Source organism: Entelurus aequoreus, linkage group LG15, assembly GCF_033978785.1.
Source record: "Entelurus aequoreus isolate RoL-2023_Sb linkage group LG15, RoL_Eaeq_v1.1, whole genome shotgun sequence".
In the NCBI taxonomy this organism is placed as follows: domain Eukaryota; kingdom Metazoa; phylum Chordata; class Actinopteri; order Syngnathiformes; family Syngnathidae; genus Entelurus; species Entelurus aequoreus.
The window spans coordinates 11257550-11274369 of NC_084745.1; the positions used below are offsets into that span (position 1 = coordinate 11257550).

Sequence of the window (16820 nt, forward strand, 5' to 3'; positions counted from 1 at the left end):
AAAAAATCCATAATGACAATGTGATTTATTTATTTTTTTAATTTTGCAAAAAAATTTAACAGAAAAAACTTTTTTAAAAATCACAGCTGTGAATACTTTTTTACATGTATCTGTTTCTTTTAATACATTTGCAACATTAAAAAAAAAAACTTTTCACATTGTCATTATGGGGTATTGTCTGTAGAATTTTGAGGACCAAATGAATGTACTCCATTTTGGAGTAAGGCTGTAACCCAGACCTAGGCATTCTGCGGCCCGCGGGCCACATCCGGCCCTTTGTGCGTCCCTGTCCGGCCCGCGTGAGGCCAATCATAAATTACAAAATAAATTTTAAAAAGTATCTATGTCTAGTGTGCAATACAACGGTACTGCTTTTGTTTTGAAAAGCGTTATTTGTATTACATCCGTGTAGACGTATGCTTGTGCGTGATTGTGAGTGAATGTGAACAGCTGCAATCACAAATTACAAAATAAAGTTGAAAAAACATCTATGTCGTGCGCGCAATACAACTGTGCTGCTTTTATTTTGAAAAGTGTTATTTATGGGCGTATGTCCATGTGTAACCTGTGAGTGAAGGTGCACAGCGACAAGTGATGCACGGTTTACACCCGAGACGCTTAATGACGAATGGCGTGTTTTCAACAAGACATGGACTGCCAAGCAACGTTCCCTCTAAGGCAGTGGTCCCCAACCACCGGGCCACGGCCCGGTACCGGTCCGTGGACCGATTGGTACCGGGCCGCAGAAGAATTTAAAAAAAAATAATTTTATTTTATTTTATTTTTTTTAAATTAAATCAACATAAAAAACACAATATATATATTATATATCAATACAGATCAATACAGTCTGCAGGGATACAGTCCGTAAGAACACATGATTGTATTTCTTTATGGGAAAAAAAATAAATAAATACATTTTTATTATTAATGTTAATTTATTGATATTAATCATGGAATGCTGTTACTAGAGAAAGTTACAGGAATGCACACATCATCCTATGCTTACATTTCATTGTGCAACATGAGGATGTTTAAGGGGAACTAAATGTGATCTCTGAAAGGGGTACAAATGATTTCCAAAGCAATGCTTTTGGTATAAAGTTAAGTTAGGTTAAATGAAAGTATTATTATTAATTATTATTATTATTATTATTATTATTATTATTATTTATCTTACGGCATATATCAAAAATAATATTGAGCATAATTTAATTGAAATATTGTCGATGTGGCCCTCCAGCAGTGCTCAGGTTGCTCATGCGACCCCCGGTAAAAATTAGTTGCCCATCCCTGCTGTAACCTAACAAAATGTGGAAACAGTAAAATGCTGTGAATGCTTTCGTTCTGTTGTCATTGGGGGGAAAAAAAAAAGATCGATATACGTCAAAATGACAAAAAGTGATCTCTAATCGGATGTTGGAAAAAGTTTGGACTCCCCTTTGTTAGAGGGTCCTGTCCTATATATCAGTGGTCCCCAACCTTTTTGTAACTACGGACCAGTCAACGCTTGAAAATTTGTCCCACGGACCGGGGCGTGGGGGGTTGTTATGGTAATTTTTATTTATTTATTTTTTTTGGTCATAAAAAAATACAATCATGTGTGCTTACGGACTGTATCCCTGCAGACTGTATTGATATATATTGATATATAATGTAGGAACCAGAAATATTAATAACAGGAAGAAACAAACCTTTTGTGCGAATGAGTGTGAATGAGTGTAAATGGGGGAGGGTTTTTTTGGGGGTTGGTGCACTAATTGTAAGTGTATCTTGTGTTTTTTATGTTGATTTAATAAATAAATAAAAAATAAAAAAAACATTTATTTTATTTTATTTTTTATTTCTTGTGTACCAATCGATCCACGGACAAACAGTTGGAAAAACAAATCAATCAAAATGTGTTTTTAGCACTTAATCACAAATTTCTTAAAGGTGCTTTCACAAACTACGACATCATCAAGATGCAAGAAAAAAGTCAACCCCATGGGAACAATGGTAGGGACCACAGATGTGGAGACCCCCCCCCCCCTCCTCTGGGTGACCGAGTGGGTACGGCTTTTTGTGTCTGCTCTTCTTGTGTCCTGCAGGCCGAAGGGGAAAAAAGCTATACTATTTAAAATAAACACAAACCCAGCGATTTCTCCATTTTTTTTGACATTTCTGGCATCATGTGACTGCCAGACAGGTTGAAATAGCAGCCATTGTTTCCTCAGATGCCTTTTGTTTGATGCATCTTTGTGACCGAGCTCTTGGAGACTTACTCTGAGAACATATAACAAAAATCCCCCCCGTGTAAAGAATGTTTGTCTCCTCCAACACGTGCAATCAGCACAAACGCTGTCATTTGGTGCCTCCTGCCAAGCTGCTGAGAGGAGAGTCACCGTGGCGTCAAATCGCCTGTTTAGGTGTGCCAACACCACTCCCAAATACTCTTTTCAGCCTGATTTAACACGCTCTGATGGGACTGTGATTGACGGAAACACCATGATGATGTCGTCCGTTGAATTGCTCGTTAACACATCGCAGCGTCCAGACAGGCAAAATAATTTTTTCTTCATTACTTCTGCCTTTTCTCCAACTTTTTTGTTCTCTCCGCCGCACCGATAAAAGGCAATTCTGCGATTATGGAGGGGGAAAAAAAGTGGATGACTTTCAGAAGCGGGTAGCCAATATCAATCACGGCCAATTTGAGGGCCACCAACATGAAATATGATTTCATAAGACAAATGCGGTGTCATTCTTAATGTGCTTAACCTTTACTGTCAATGAAAAAGTATTGATTCCCTCCCCCCTCCCATCATTTGATTTGAGAAAGTGTAATAATATATGGTGGGCGGCTTGCGATAAAAGAAGAGCGGTAACTGAATGAGCTCACGAGAGCCGAGCTGGATCGCTGCGAATCGACGAAAATGACCAATAGAAAAATGTTCCCCAGTATTAGCAGTCCAATTCCTTTCTTTCTTTCCTTATAGGGGTGTCCAAAGTTTGGCCCGCAACTCATTTGTTCACATTCTGAAAATACCATTACTAAAAAAAAACATTAAAAAGTGGAATAAAAGGGTAAACAGGTGAAATATAATGAGGAAAAAGTTGCAATGTTGACACTAATAACACAAAGCTACCATGCAGGCCTTTTTTTTTTTTTTCTTTTTTTTTTTACTGTCATTGCTCAAAACATAATAATGAATCAAAATCAATGTTGTTATGAAATATTGACACATAGCTAATTACTTCACATCAAATATTCCACTTTAAAATATTGCATACCGTATTTTTCGGAGTATAAGGCGCTCCGGAGTGTAAGTCGCACTGGCCGAAAATGCATAATAAAGAAGGGAAAAAACATATATAAGTCGCACTGGAGTATAAGTCGCATTTTTTGGGGGAAATGTATTTGATAAAATCCAACACCAAGTATAGACATTTGAAAGGCAATTTAAAATAAATAAAGAATAGTGAACAACAGGCTGAATAAGTGTACGTTATATGAGGCATAAATAACCAACTGAGAACGTGCCTGGTATGTTAACGTAACATATTATGGTAAGAGTCATTCAAATAGCTATAACATATAGAACATGCTATACGTTTACCAAACAATCTGTCACTCCTAATCGCTAAATCCCATGAAATCTTATACGTCTAGTCTCTTACGTGTATGAGCTAAATAATATTATTTGATATTTTTTGCTAATGTGTTAATAATTTCACACATAAGTCGCTCCTGAGTAGAAGTCGCACCCCCGGCCAAACTATGAAAAAAACTGCCACTTATAGTCTGAAAAATACGGTAAATATTGGATATTTAGTGTGTTCAGCATAAAAAAGTACGTTTTGTATGACACAAAGAGCGTAAGACCAACAAGAAAAAAATGATAAAAATGTTTTATCGACGGATCGATCTGAATTTGATGTCAAGATTTAAGCGTTGAAAGGGGAAAAAAACACAAACTAATAAGGTTTGACGTATTTTTACACATTTATGAGTGGTGTCCTTTTGGATCTTTAAGAACTTTAATGAGATTAAAAAAACTGGCACTGCTCAAAAAATAATAATGAATCAAAGTCAATGATGTTATGACATATTGACCTTTCAAGACTTTAATTTCTTCACATCAATTATTCCCCTTTGAAATATTTGAAGGGGAAAAATATTGCATATTTTGTGTGTTCGCTATAAAAAAAGGAAGCTTTATATTATGAAAAAGGACATAAATAAACAAAAAAATATACAAAAATGTGTAATCGACAGATAGGTCTGAACTTGGTCTAGAGATTTAATAACTTTTTTCACTTATTTTTACACTTTTATAAGCCCTTTTGGATTTCTGAGAATTTTAGTGGGCTTTTTTTTAAATTGTCTTTGCTCAAAAAATAATAATGAATCAAAATCAATGTTGACATAGTTAATTGTATAATACATACATTTTCCACTTTAAAATATTGCATACATTTTGGATATTTAGTGTGTTCAGCATAACAAAGTAAGTTTTGTATGACACAAAGAACATAAGACCAATAAGAAAAAAATTATTTTAATGTTAAATCGACGGATAAATCTGAAGTTAAACTAGAGACTTAAGCGTTGAAAGTTAAATTTAAAAAAACTAATAAGGTTTGACGTATTTTTACATATTTTTGAGTGGGGCCCTGAGAATTTTAGTGGGATCAAAAAAAACTGGCTTTGCTCAAAAAATAATAATGAATCAAAGTCAATGTTGTTATGAAATATTGACCTTTTAAGACATTCATTTCTTCACATCAATTATTCCACTTTGAAATATTTGAGGGGGAAAAATATTGCATATTTTGTGTGTTTGCCATATTAAAAAACAAAGGGTTCATGTTTCGAAAAAGGACATAAAACAAACAAAAATAAAACTTAAAAACGTATAATCGACGGATAGATCTGAACTTGGTCTACACTTTTATAAGCCCTTTTGTATCCCTGAGAATTTTAGTGGGATTTTATTTTATTTTTAAATTATCTTTGCTCAAAAAATAATAATAAATCCAAATCAATGTTGTTATGAATTATCGACGTATTGAAGCTTCCAATTACTTCACATCAAATATTCCACTTTGAAATAGTTTTGGGGGAAAATATTGCATATTTTGTGTGTTTGCCATAAAAGTGCATATGACAAAAAGAGCATAAAACAAACAAGAAAAACATTGTAAAAACGTTTAATCGACAAATAGATCTGAAGTTAATCTAGAGATTTAAGCGTTGAAAGTACTAAAAAACAAAATTAATAATGTCTAACTTATTTTTAAAGTTTTATGAGTGGGCCCTTTTGGATCTCTGAGAATTTTAGTGGGATTTTTTTTTTATTGTCTTTGCACAAAAAATAATAAATCAAAATCAATGCTGTTATGAAATATTGACCGTATAGACTTTCATTTCTTCACATCAATTATTCCCCTTTGAAATATTTGAGGGGGCGAAATACTGCATATTTTGTGTGTTTGCCATAAAAAAACTATGGTTTGTATTACAAAAAACATAAAACAAACAAAAATATATATAAAAACGTATAATCGACGGATAGATCTGAACTTGGTCTAGAGATTTAATAACTTGTTTCACTTATTTTTACACTTTTATAAGCCCGTTTGGATTTCTGAGAATTTTAGTGGGATTTTATCTTTAAATGATCTTTGCTCAAAAAATAATAATGAATCAAAATCAATGTTGTTATGAAATATTGACCTATTGAAGGTTCCAATTAATTCACATCAAATATTCCACTTTGAAATAATTTTTGGGGAAAATATTACATATTTTGTGTGTTTGCCATAAAAGAGCGTATGACTAAAAGAGCATAAAACAAACAAGAAAAACATTGTAAAAGCGTTTAATCGACAAATAGATCTGAAGTTGATCTAGAGATTTAAGCATTGAAAGTTAAAAAAATAAAATAATTAATAATGTATAATTACTTTTATAACTTTTATGAGGGGGGGGGGCCTTTTGGATCGCTGAGAATTTTAGTGGGATTGTTTTTTTAATTGTCAAAAAATAATGAATCAAAATCAACGTTGTTATGAAATATTGACCTTTTAAGACTTTCATTTCTTCACATCAATTATTTCCCTTTGAAATATTTGAGTGGGCAACATTTTGCATGTTTTGTGTGTTTACCATGTTTGATCTTACAAAAAAGGACATTAAACAAACAAAAAATATTATTTTATAAACATATAATGGACGGATAGATCTAAAGTTGATCTGGAGATTTAATAACTTAACTTATTTTTACGTTTTTACTAGCCCTTTTTGGATCCCTGAGAATTTAAGTGGGATTTTTTTACTGTCTTTGCTCAATAAAAAAAATAATGAATCAAAATCACTGTTGCTATGAAAACTTGACCTATTGAAGGTTCCAATTACTTCCCATCAAATATTCCAATTTGTATTTTTTGGGGGGGAAATATTGCATATTTTGTGTTTGCTGTAAAAAAAACCTGGTTTTTTTTTAAACAAAAAGAGCATTAAACAAAAAAAAAAACTTTATATTAACAGATAGATGTGAAGTTGATCTATAGAGTTACTAAAAATCGAATATGACTTTTTTTCAATATTTTATGACTTAGACCAGGGATGTCCAAAGTGCGGCCCGGGGGCCATTTGCGGCCCGCAGGTCATTTTTTAACGGCCCCACGGCCCATTCTAAAATACGATTAAAAAAATATAAAACATAAAAAGTGGTATGAAAGACCAAACAGGTGAAATGTAACAAGAAAATGTTGCAATGTTTACTCTAATAACACAAAGCTGCCATGCAGGCTGTTTCTTTCTTTAAAAAATAATTATGAATCAAAATCAATGTTATTATGAGTTATTGACCTATCCAAGGCTCCAATTACGTCACATTAAATATTGCACTTTGAGATATTTTTTGGGGGAAATGTTGCATATTTTGTGTTTGCCATATAAAAAATTTAGCTTTTTTTTTTTTTTTTTTTTTTAAAGAAGGGCCTAAAACGAACAAACAAAAAACATAAACACCAATACAACGTATCAATGACGGATAGATCTGAAGTTGATCTCGAGATTATTGTGTTAAAAGTAAACAGTAAAACAAAATTATAATTTATTTTTTAACACTTTAATGAGTAGGACCCTTTTGGTTCCTCAATGATGTTTGTGTGATTTGTTTTTAAGTGTCATGGCTCAAAAAATAATAATGAATTAAAATCAATGGTGTTATGAGTTATTGACCTTTTTAAGGCTCCAGTTATATTGGATATTTTGTGTTTTTTCCATAAAAAAACAAGGTTTTCTTTGACAAAAAGAGCATACGACTTAAATCTTTAAAAACGTTATATTGACAGATAGACCTAATGTTGATCTAGAGATAATAATACTGAATAATGACACATTTTAAATATTTTTTGGACCAAAACCCTTTGGGGTCCCCGGGATCAAGCCTGAGTGGAGGCCTAAATGTACACTACCGTTCAAAAGTTTGGGGTCACATTGAAATGTCCTTATTTTTGAAGGAAAAGCACTGTACTTTTCAATGAAGATAACTTTAAACTAGTCTTAACTTTAAAGAAATACACTCTATACATTGCTAATGTGGTAAATGACTATTCTAGCTGCAAATGTCTGGTTTTTGGTGCAATATCTACATAGGTGTATAGAGGCCCATTTCCAGAAACTATCACTCCAGTGTTCTAATGGTACAATGTGTTTGCTCATTGGCTCAGAAGGCTAATTGATGATTACAAAACCCTTGTGCAATCATGTTCACACATCTGAAAACAGTTTAGCACGTCACAGAAGCTACAAAACTGACCTTCCTTTGAGCAGATTGAGTTTCTGGAGCATCACATTTGTGGGGTCAATTAAACGCTCAAAATGGCCAGAAAAAGAGAACTTTCATCTGAAACTTGACAGTCTATTCTTGTTCTTAGAAATGAAGGCTATTCCACAAAATTGTTTGGGTGACCCCAAACTTTTGAACGGTAGTGTATATTTTTTATACATATATTGTATTGGTTTTTAAAATAAAAAAATATCAAAATGGCCCCCGCTTGCTTTGATTTTTCAGTGTGCGGCCCTCAGTGGAAAAAGTTTGGACACCCCTGACTTAGACCCTTCTGGGTCCCCTGGACCAAACTTGAAGGGAGCCCTAAAAGTTAAAAAATGTATATATTGTATTGGTTTTGGAAAATGAAAAGTGTCAAAATGGCCCCAGCATGCTTTGATGTTTCAGCCCTCAGTGGACAAAGTTTGGACCCCCCTGCCACAGAGTAAATGGGAAGTCTCCTGTCTCTTTGTGCTCTGTCATCTACTGAGTCAACATAATAAGACGTTGCTCTGCTGCACCGCAACCAAATCAGCCTTCTAATACGTGCCTAGCTTGATTTATGTGGCTAACCTCGCCTACGGAGTGGAGCAGCCTGAGCCAAACCCGACGAATCCATTAGCTCATTTGAACCCCCCCTTTAATAGTAAAAAGTACGACACTGGTGGGATGCTCGCTGACCACACCGTTTTCTTACATTGTGAGTGTGGCATGCTGAAGGCAGCGGAGCCCCGTGGGCCGGAAGAAGCACTTAGAGTGCCAAAATGGTCACTTATTCACCGCTTTCCTCGCCAGCCTTGAACCTCCCACTGGGTTCAGGAGCACACACCTTTGGGACATTACCGGACCCCAGTTGGCCTGAAGAACAACCACAGTTCAATTGTAATGTCCTGAATCCGCAAACATTGATATAAGATATGTTTTCTCCCAGCAGTTGAACCCTCTGGCCAGCCAGGCGGCAGTCGCTGCAGCCGCCGCCATGGGGTCCATCGCCGGCTCTCAGGTGTTTGGCAACGCCCTGTCAAACCTGCAAGGAACCTCCGGACAGCTGGTGACCAACGCACAAGGACAGGTGAGCGCCAATGATCATAAAACGCTTGGATATTCTTCTCCAACTTTTCCTCATTTTCCTGGGAATTTTTCTCAACACATTTCCATAACAATTACAAGTAAAAAATATTTCCCTCAAGCCCAAACTTTCCCAGAAAAATTAGCTTTAGGGGGATTTATGAATCTTTGAAAGGAGCCATTAAAGGCCTACTGAAAGCCACTACTAGCGACCACGCAGTCTGATAGTTTATACATCAATGATGAAATCTTAACATTGAAACACATGCCAATACGGCCGGGTTAACTTATAAAGTGACATTTTAAAATCCCGCCACACTTCCGGTTGAAAAACTCCTTTGGATATGATTTATGCGCGTGACGTCACAGAATCCACGGAAGTGGTTGGACCCCGTCGAACCCGATACAGAAACCTCTTGTTTTCTTCGACAAAATTCCACAGTATTCTGGACATCTGTGTTGGTGAATCTTTTGCAATTTGTTTAATGAACAATGGAGGCTGCAAAGAAGAACGTTGTAGGTGGGATCGATCGGTGGATTAGCGGCTAAGTACAATACTTACAGCAACACAACAAGGACTACTTACTACGCCTAGCCGATGCTTGCCGCCAAACCCACGGATGAAGTCCTTCGTCGCGCCGTCGATCGCTGGAACGCAGGTGAGCACGGCTGTTGATGGGAAGATGAGGGCTGGCTGGCGTAGGTGGAGCGCTAATGTTTTTATCATAGTTCTGTGAGGTCCGGTTGCTAAGTTGCTAAATTAGCATAAGCGTTGTTAGCAACAGCATTGTTAAGCCTTACCAGGCTGAGAATTTTTAACCGTGTAGTTACATGTACATGGTTTAGTAGTATTGTTGATCTTCTGTCTATCCTTCCAGTCAGGGGTTTATTTATTTTGTTTCTATCTTCATTTGAGAACGATGCTATCACGTTAGCTCAGTAGCTAAGTGTGTCACCGATGTATTGTCGTGGAGATAAAAGTCACTCTGAATGTCCATTTCGCGTGCTCGACTCCATTTTCAAGAGGATATAGTATCCGAGGTGGTTTAAAATACAAATCCGTGATCCACAATAGAAAAAGGAGAGAGTGTGGAATCCAATGAGCCAGCTTGTACCTAAGTTACGGTCAGAGCGAAAAAAGATACGTCCATCACTGCCTCTCTAGTCCTTCACTGTAACGTTCCTCATCTACGAATCTTTCATCCTCGCTCAAATTAATGGGGTAATCGTCGCTTTCTCGGTCCGAATCTCTCTCGCTCCATTGTAAACAAAGGAAAATTGTGAGGAATACTAGCTCCTGTGACGTCACGCTACTTCCGGTACAGGCAAGGCTTTTTTTATCAGCGAGCAAAAGTTGCGAACTTTATCGTCGATTTTCTCTACCAAATCCTATCAGCAAAAATATGGCAATATCGCGAAATGATCAAGTATGACACATAAAATGGATCTGCTATTCCCGTTTAAATAAAAAAAATCATTTCAGTAGGCCTTTAAAATCAATCCAATCCAACCCACTTTATTTATATAGCACATTTAAACAACAAAAATGTTTCCAAAGTGCTGCACAAAAATATTAAAAGCAATATTAAAAACAATGTTCAAATATTATCCTTAGCTCCACCAATGACTGAATAAAAACAAAAAATAAATAAATATAAAACCAATATTAAGATTAAAGATTAAAGTACCAATGATTGTCACACACTAGATGTGGTGAAATTTGTCCTCTGCATTTGTCCCATCCCCTTGGGGAGCAGTGGGCAGCAGCGGCGCCGCGCCCGGGAATCATTTTGGTGATTTAACCCCCAACTCCAACCCTTTGTTGCTGAGTGCCAAGCAGGGAGGTAATGGGTCCCATTTTTATAGTCTTTGGTATGACTCGGCTGGGATTTGAACTCCAACCTACCGATCTCAGGGCGGACACTCTAACCACTAGGCCACTGAGATGGATTAAAAATAAATATGATTAAAAATGATTTTAAAGGGAAAAACCATTTAAAACATTAAATAGAAATTAAAATGTATAAACAACAGAGGACAGAGGACCACACAACTTACGTAGTGTTAAAAGCCAAAGAATAAAAGTGGGTCTTTAGACGAGACTTAAAACACTCCACTGTGGGAGCGGTTTGAACATGGAGGGGTAGAGTGTTCCAGAGCTTAGGGCCGACCACAGAGAAGGTCCTGTCTCCCCTGGATTTAAGTCTGGTCTTGGGCACCACAAGCTGGAGCTGGCTCTCGGACCTCAGAGCGCGCGCAAGACTGGCTCGTTATTATAGTTTTGTTTTTAAACTTCTTTTTTTTTATCTGTCAAGGAAGCTATCACTAGTATCAGTTATAAGATAACATGTGGTTCAGAATATTTTGATTTTATGCAAATCTCAGGTTACAATTGTATTTTTGTTGAGTTTTCATTGTAAACATTCCATAGGGCGGAAAATTCCCTCACCTTTGTAGCTCAAGAGGATTTTAACGACACTTAAAACACAGAAATAATAATTAAGGATGAAATGCATTGATGAATACAAAACGTGTAAATAAAACTAGAATAAATGAGGAGATATTAAAAAGGTGTGTACGCCTGAACTATTGCATATATCAGAACAATGAACTAGAAAAGTGAATCAAAATCAAATTAATACAATACAAAATGTGTGTATACACTACCGTTCAAAAGTTTGGGGTCACCCGAACAATTTTGTGGAATAGCCTTCATTTCTAAGAACAAGAATAGACTGTCTAGTTTCACATGAAAGTTCTCTTTTTCTGGCCATTTTGAGCGTTTAATTGACCCCACAAATGTGATGCTCCAGAAACTCAATCTGCTCAAAGGAAGGTCAGTTTTGTAGCTTCTGTAACGAGCTAAACTGTTTTCAGATGTGTGAACATGATTGCCCAAGGGTTTTCTAATCATCAATTAGCCTTCTGAGCCAATGAGCAAACACATTCATACCATTAGAACACTGGAGTGATAGTTGCTGGAAATGGGCCTCTATACACATATGTAGATATTGCACCAAAAACCAGACATTTGCAGCTAGAATAGTCATTTACCACATTAGCAATGTATAGAGTGTACTTCTTTAAAGTTAAGACTAGTTTAAAGTTATCTTCATTGAAAAATAAGGACATTTTAATGTGACCCCAAGCTTTTGAACGGTAGTGTATATATATATATATATATATATATATATATATATATATATATATATATATATATATATATATATATATATATATATATATATATATATATATACACACACACACATTTGTACACATACAGTGTTTCCCCCAGAAAATGTGTTATTTAAGGTGGTGGGGACTGGCGGACGGACGGGAAGGGGGTGGGTGTAAGGAACAGTGTAACTCGGCCTGTCGCCATCACGTCATTGCTGCCACCATAGCCTGGGGGGTAAATAGACTAAAGACTGTGGTGAAGAAGCCTACAGTTTTTTGGTTGTGTTTTCCGCTCCATTTTCTGAATGGCGATATACGATATATATCTCGATATTTTCACTATTGCTATTTACTAAGTCAAAATAATGACTTACTAAGTCAAATTGACGACTTACTGTAAGTAAGCGTTTGCAATAAGCGCTTGAAAAAAAGAGTTAAAAGTGGGGCCACACGCTGACATATGCTCAACTCATCATGCTTAATTTATTACAGCATTTGGGAAGCCTTTAGTTGATTTTTAATATGTAAATGTTATATTTTGTTATCAACATGTGATAGCAGGGACCCTGCCATTCAAAACTAGGCTGCTACATTATTAATGATTAATGTAACTATAGCTGAAAAAATAGTACAACAGCAATAGGAGAGACTATTCATCCCTGAACACCATGGAGTTCATGTAGGCTTTATGCTGCAGTTACATTATTATATCAACTATCAGAGACAGAAACTCTTCATTTAACATAATGTCCTTTTTTGCTGCTTCAACACAGTTCAATCAACACAGACAAAGGTAAAGTGAAATAAGTTAGTTGTTAGCTGTAGGTCAATAATGCTTGTCATTCTCTCAGACATGTGGGACGCACACACACACACACACACACACAACCATTACCAGGAATTATTTTAGCCCAGTAAAGAGGTTCATGGTCATTTTGTCGGAAGAGTATCTATTTGTAGCCTTTGGACCGCTCTACTGAGTGTCATTCTCATTCCTTGCAGATTTCCTGGGTTTGCACTGTGTGGTAGCCACCCGGCCATATATTAGGGTTTTTTTTTAGGAATAAACAAAGCCCGTCTTCCCCTCATCCGCATGCGCCCGTCGCGACAAAACGCTGACCTTGTCATATTTAAAGGGTGGCTGCAGGATTGTTCCATCAGTAGCCAGAGGCTAGAATGATGATGCTTGTCATTGCCAGGCCCCATCTAATGAATCATCGTATTGCAGGTGCACACCGCACACAGTCAAAGAAAATGTATGGACACTGTGTGTGTGTGTGTTTGTGTGTGTGTGTGTGTGTGTGTGTGTGTGTGTGTGTGTGTGTGTGTGTGTGTGTGTGTGTGTGTGTGTGTGTGTGTGTGTGTGTGTGTGTGTGTGTGTGTGTGTGTGTGTGTGTGTGTGTGTGTGTGTGTGTGTGTGTGTGTGTGTTCATGCCACTGCACACACTTTCATCCTGCTAACATGTGGACTGGCCTCAATATGTTGTTGTTTTTACACCGCAAGCGTATGAAAAGACCATTCCAAATAGAAGGAATGACACTTGAAAGTCTCCATGCTATCACTGCGACCGGGCGCCATTGTCCGTGGCGCTTGATGCTAAATGTCGATAATGAGACAGTATGGACTTTGGTGGCTGCGGAGGCGCCCGCAGCGCCGGGGACAGATCAGTGTGGATGTGGACTTGATGCGATGCACTGTGCTTTTGTAGTGTCTGGGCTGCTGACACTCCCTGACACAATCAGGTCACGGAGACGGTCAAAGCCCAGGGCTACAGCCTTTGCTCCCCACCTCATTATTCCATGGCATTATTCCGACGGAGGCCTCTGAAACATGCACTGTCCTATCACAGCACAGCACCCCCCCCCCCTTCTCAAAAATAAACATCATACAATCTTTCTTTTTTTTTTATTCTTCTAACCTGTCCTGTCCGGCCACATGGGCAAATAATGTTAGTCATGGAGATGCCCTTATCTGCTGCACAGATGTACTTTAAAAAAAGAGAAGTGCAGGATACTTCTCTTGTTGCATTATTTTTAGAGACGTCCGATAATGGCTTTTTTGCCGATATCTGATATTGTCCAACTCTTAATTGCCGATTCCGATATCAACCGATACCGATATATACAGTCGTGGAATTAACACATTATTATGCCTAATTTTGTTGTGATGCCCCGCTGGATGCATTAAACAATGTAACAAGGTTTTCCAAAATAAATCAACTCAAGTTATGGAAAAAAAATGCCAACATGGCACTGCCATATTTATTATTGAAGTCACAAAGTGCATTATTTTTTTTAACATGCCTCAAAACAGCAGCTGTTACGGTGTTCTCCCGAAATGTGTTTGTCATTCTTGTTTGGTGTGGGTTCACAGTGTGGCGCATATTTGTAACAGTGTTAAAGTTGTTTATACATACACCCTCAGTGTGACCTGCATGGCTGTTGATCAAGTATGCATTGCATTCACTTGTGTGTGTGAAAAGCCGGAGATATTATGTGACTGGGCCGGCACGCAAAGGCAGTGCCTTTTAAGGTTTATTGGCGCTCTGTACTTCTCCCTACGTCCGTGTACACAGCGGCGTTTTAAAAAGTCATACATTTTACTTTTTGAAACCGATACCGATAATTTTGGATATTACATTTTAAAGCATTTACCGGCCGATAATATCGGCAGTCCGATATTATTGGACATCTCTAATTATTTTTATTGCATTATTGCATAGGGTTATACCGGTATTAGTATAGTACCGCAATACTAATGAATCAAATTCGGTACTATACCGCCTCTGAAAAGTACCGGTACAAAATGTACTTTCTTGGCTTTACAACATTTTCTTTTGTTTTTTTAAATTTATATTATGTTTATCAACTCAGGAAATATGTCCCTGGACACATGAGAGCTTGGATAATGACCAATGTATGATCCTGTAACAACTTGGTATCGGATTGATACCCAAATTTGTGGTATCATCCAAAACTAATGTAAAACATCCAAACAACAGAAGAATAAGTGATTATTACATTTTAGCAGAAGTGTAGATAGAACATGTTAAAAGATAAAGTAAGCAGATATTAACAGTAAATGAACAAGTAGATTAATAATTCATTTTCTACCACTTGTCCTTAATAATGTTGACAAAATAATAGAATGATAAATGACACAATATGTTACTGCATACGTTGGCAGACTATTTAGGAGCCTTTGTTTGTTTACTTACTACTAAAAGACAAGTTGTCTTGTATGTTCACTATTTTATTTAAGGACAAACTTGCAATAAGAAACATATGTTTAATGTACCCTAAGATTTTTTGTTAAAATAAAGCTAATAATGCAATTTTTTGTGGTCCCCTTTATTTAGAAAAGTACCGAAAAGTATCGAAATAATTTTGGTACCGGTACCAAAATATTGGTATCGGGACAACACTAATATGTATCATACGATCTAATGCATGGTATCCTAACTTTTTCCACCAAGGGCCACACACTGAAAAATAAAAGCATGCATGATATTTTTCGTTTTCAAAATCTTCCCTCAAATTCGGAAAGGTCTCAGTCACAAAAATGTTCCAAATAAGTCAAAAATATACATTCTTATTTATTTATAGTTTTTCAACACTTAAATCTGTAGATCAATAGTTCTCAAACTTTCTCAAACTCTCCAATTACCACCGTAGTGACCAACGTTTGAATACAGTAGCGTAGTATCTCTAAGTATTAATTTAAAAAAGCAGGGGCGTCCATGGTAACGTTGCTTGGATGGCAACATATGTTGCTCCAAAAGCTGTATGTACCTTTCAGCATTAATGGCGCCTTCACAGATGTGTAAGTTACCCATGTCTTGGGCACTAATACACCCCCATACCATCACAGATGCTGGCTTTTCAACTTTGTGCCTAGAACAATCCAGATGGTTCTTTTCCTCTTTGTTCCGGATGACACGATGTCCACAGTTTCCAAAAATTTTTTTGAACGTGGCCTCTTCAGACCACAGAACACTTTTCCACTTTGTATCAGTCCATCTTAGATGAGTTCGGGCCCAGCTAAGTCGGCGACGTTTCTGGGTGTTGTTGATAAATGACTTTGGCTTTGCATAGTAGAGTTTTAACTTGCACTTACAGATGTAGCGACGAACTGTAGTTACTGACAGTGGTTTTCTGAAGTGTTGGTGATATCCTTTACACACTGATGTCGCTTTTTGATGCAGTACCACCTGAGGATCCAAGGTCACGGGCTTAGCTTAGTGATTTCTCCAGATTCTCTGAACCTTTTGATGATATTACGGACCGTAGATGGTGAAATCCCTAAATTCCTTGCAATAGCTGGTTGAGAAATGTTGTTCTTAAACCGTTGGACAATTTGCTCACGCATTTGTTCACAAAGTGGTGACCCTCAACCCCATCCTTGTTTGTGAATGACTGAGCATTTCATGGAAGCTGCTTTTATACCCAATCATGGCACCCACCTGTTCCCAATTAGCCTGTCCACCCGTGGGATGTTCCAAATAAGTGTTTGATGAGCATTCCTCAACTTTCTCAGTCTTTTTTGCCACTTGTGCCAGCTTTTTTGAAACATGGTGCAGGCAAATTCCAAATGAGCTATAGTTGCAAAAATAACAATGTTTTCCAGTTCCAACGTTAAATATCTTGCCTTTGCAGTCTATTCTATTGAATATAAGTTGAAAAGGATTTGCAAATGATTGTATTCTGTTTTTATTTACCATTTACACAACGTGCCAACTTCACTGGTTTTGG

The 16820-nt window shown here is 36.9% G+C and overlaps 1 protein-coding gene across 8 annotated transcripts in view; it reads left to right on the top strand.

The window, feature by feature from the left end:
* Positions 1-16820, top strand: part of pou6f2 (POU class 6 homeobox 2) — a 245996-nt gene that overhangs the window by 178872 nt on the left and 50304 nt on the right. For 6 of the 8 annotated variants that reach the window (XM_062020832.1, XM_062020830.1, XM_062020835.1 and 3 more), the window contains one exon: positions 8752-8892. In XM_062020832.1, coding sequence (XP_061876816.1) covers positions 8752-8892 — 141 coding nt within the window. The remainder of the gene's footprint in view (positions 1-8751; positions 8893-16820) is intronic. The other 2 variants (XM_062020834.1, XM_062020837.1) reach the window with 1 other exon arrangement.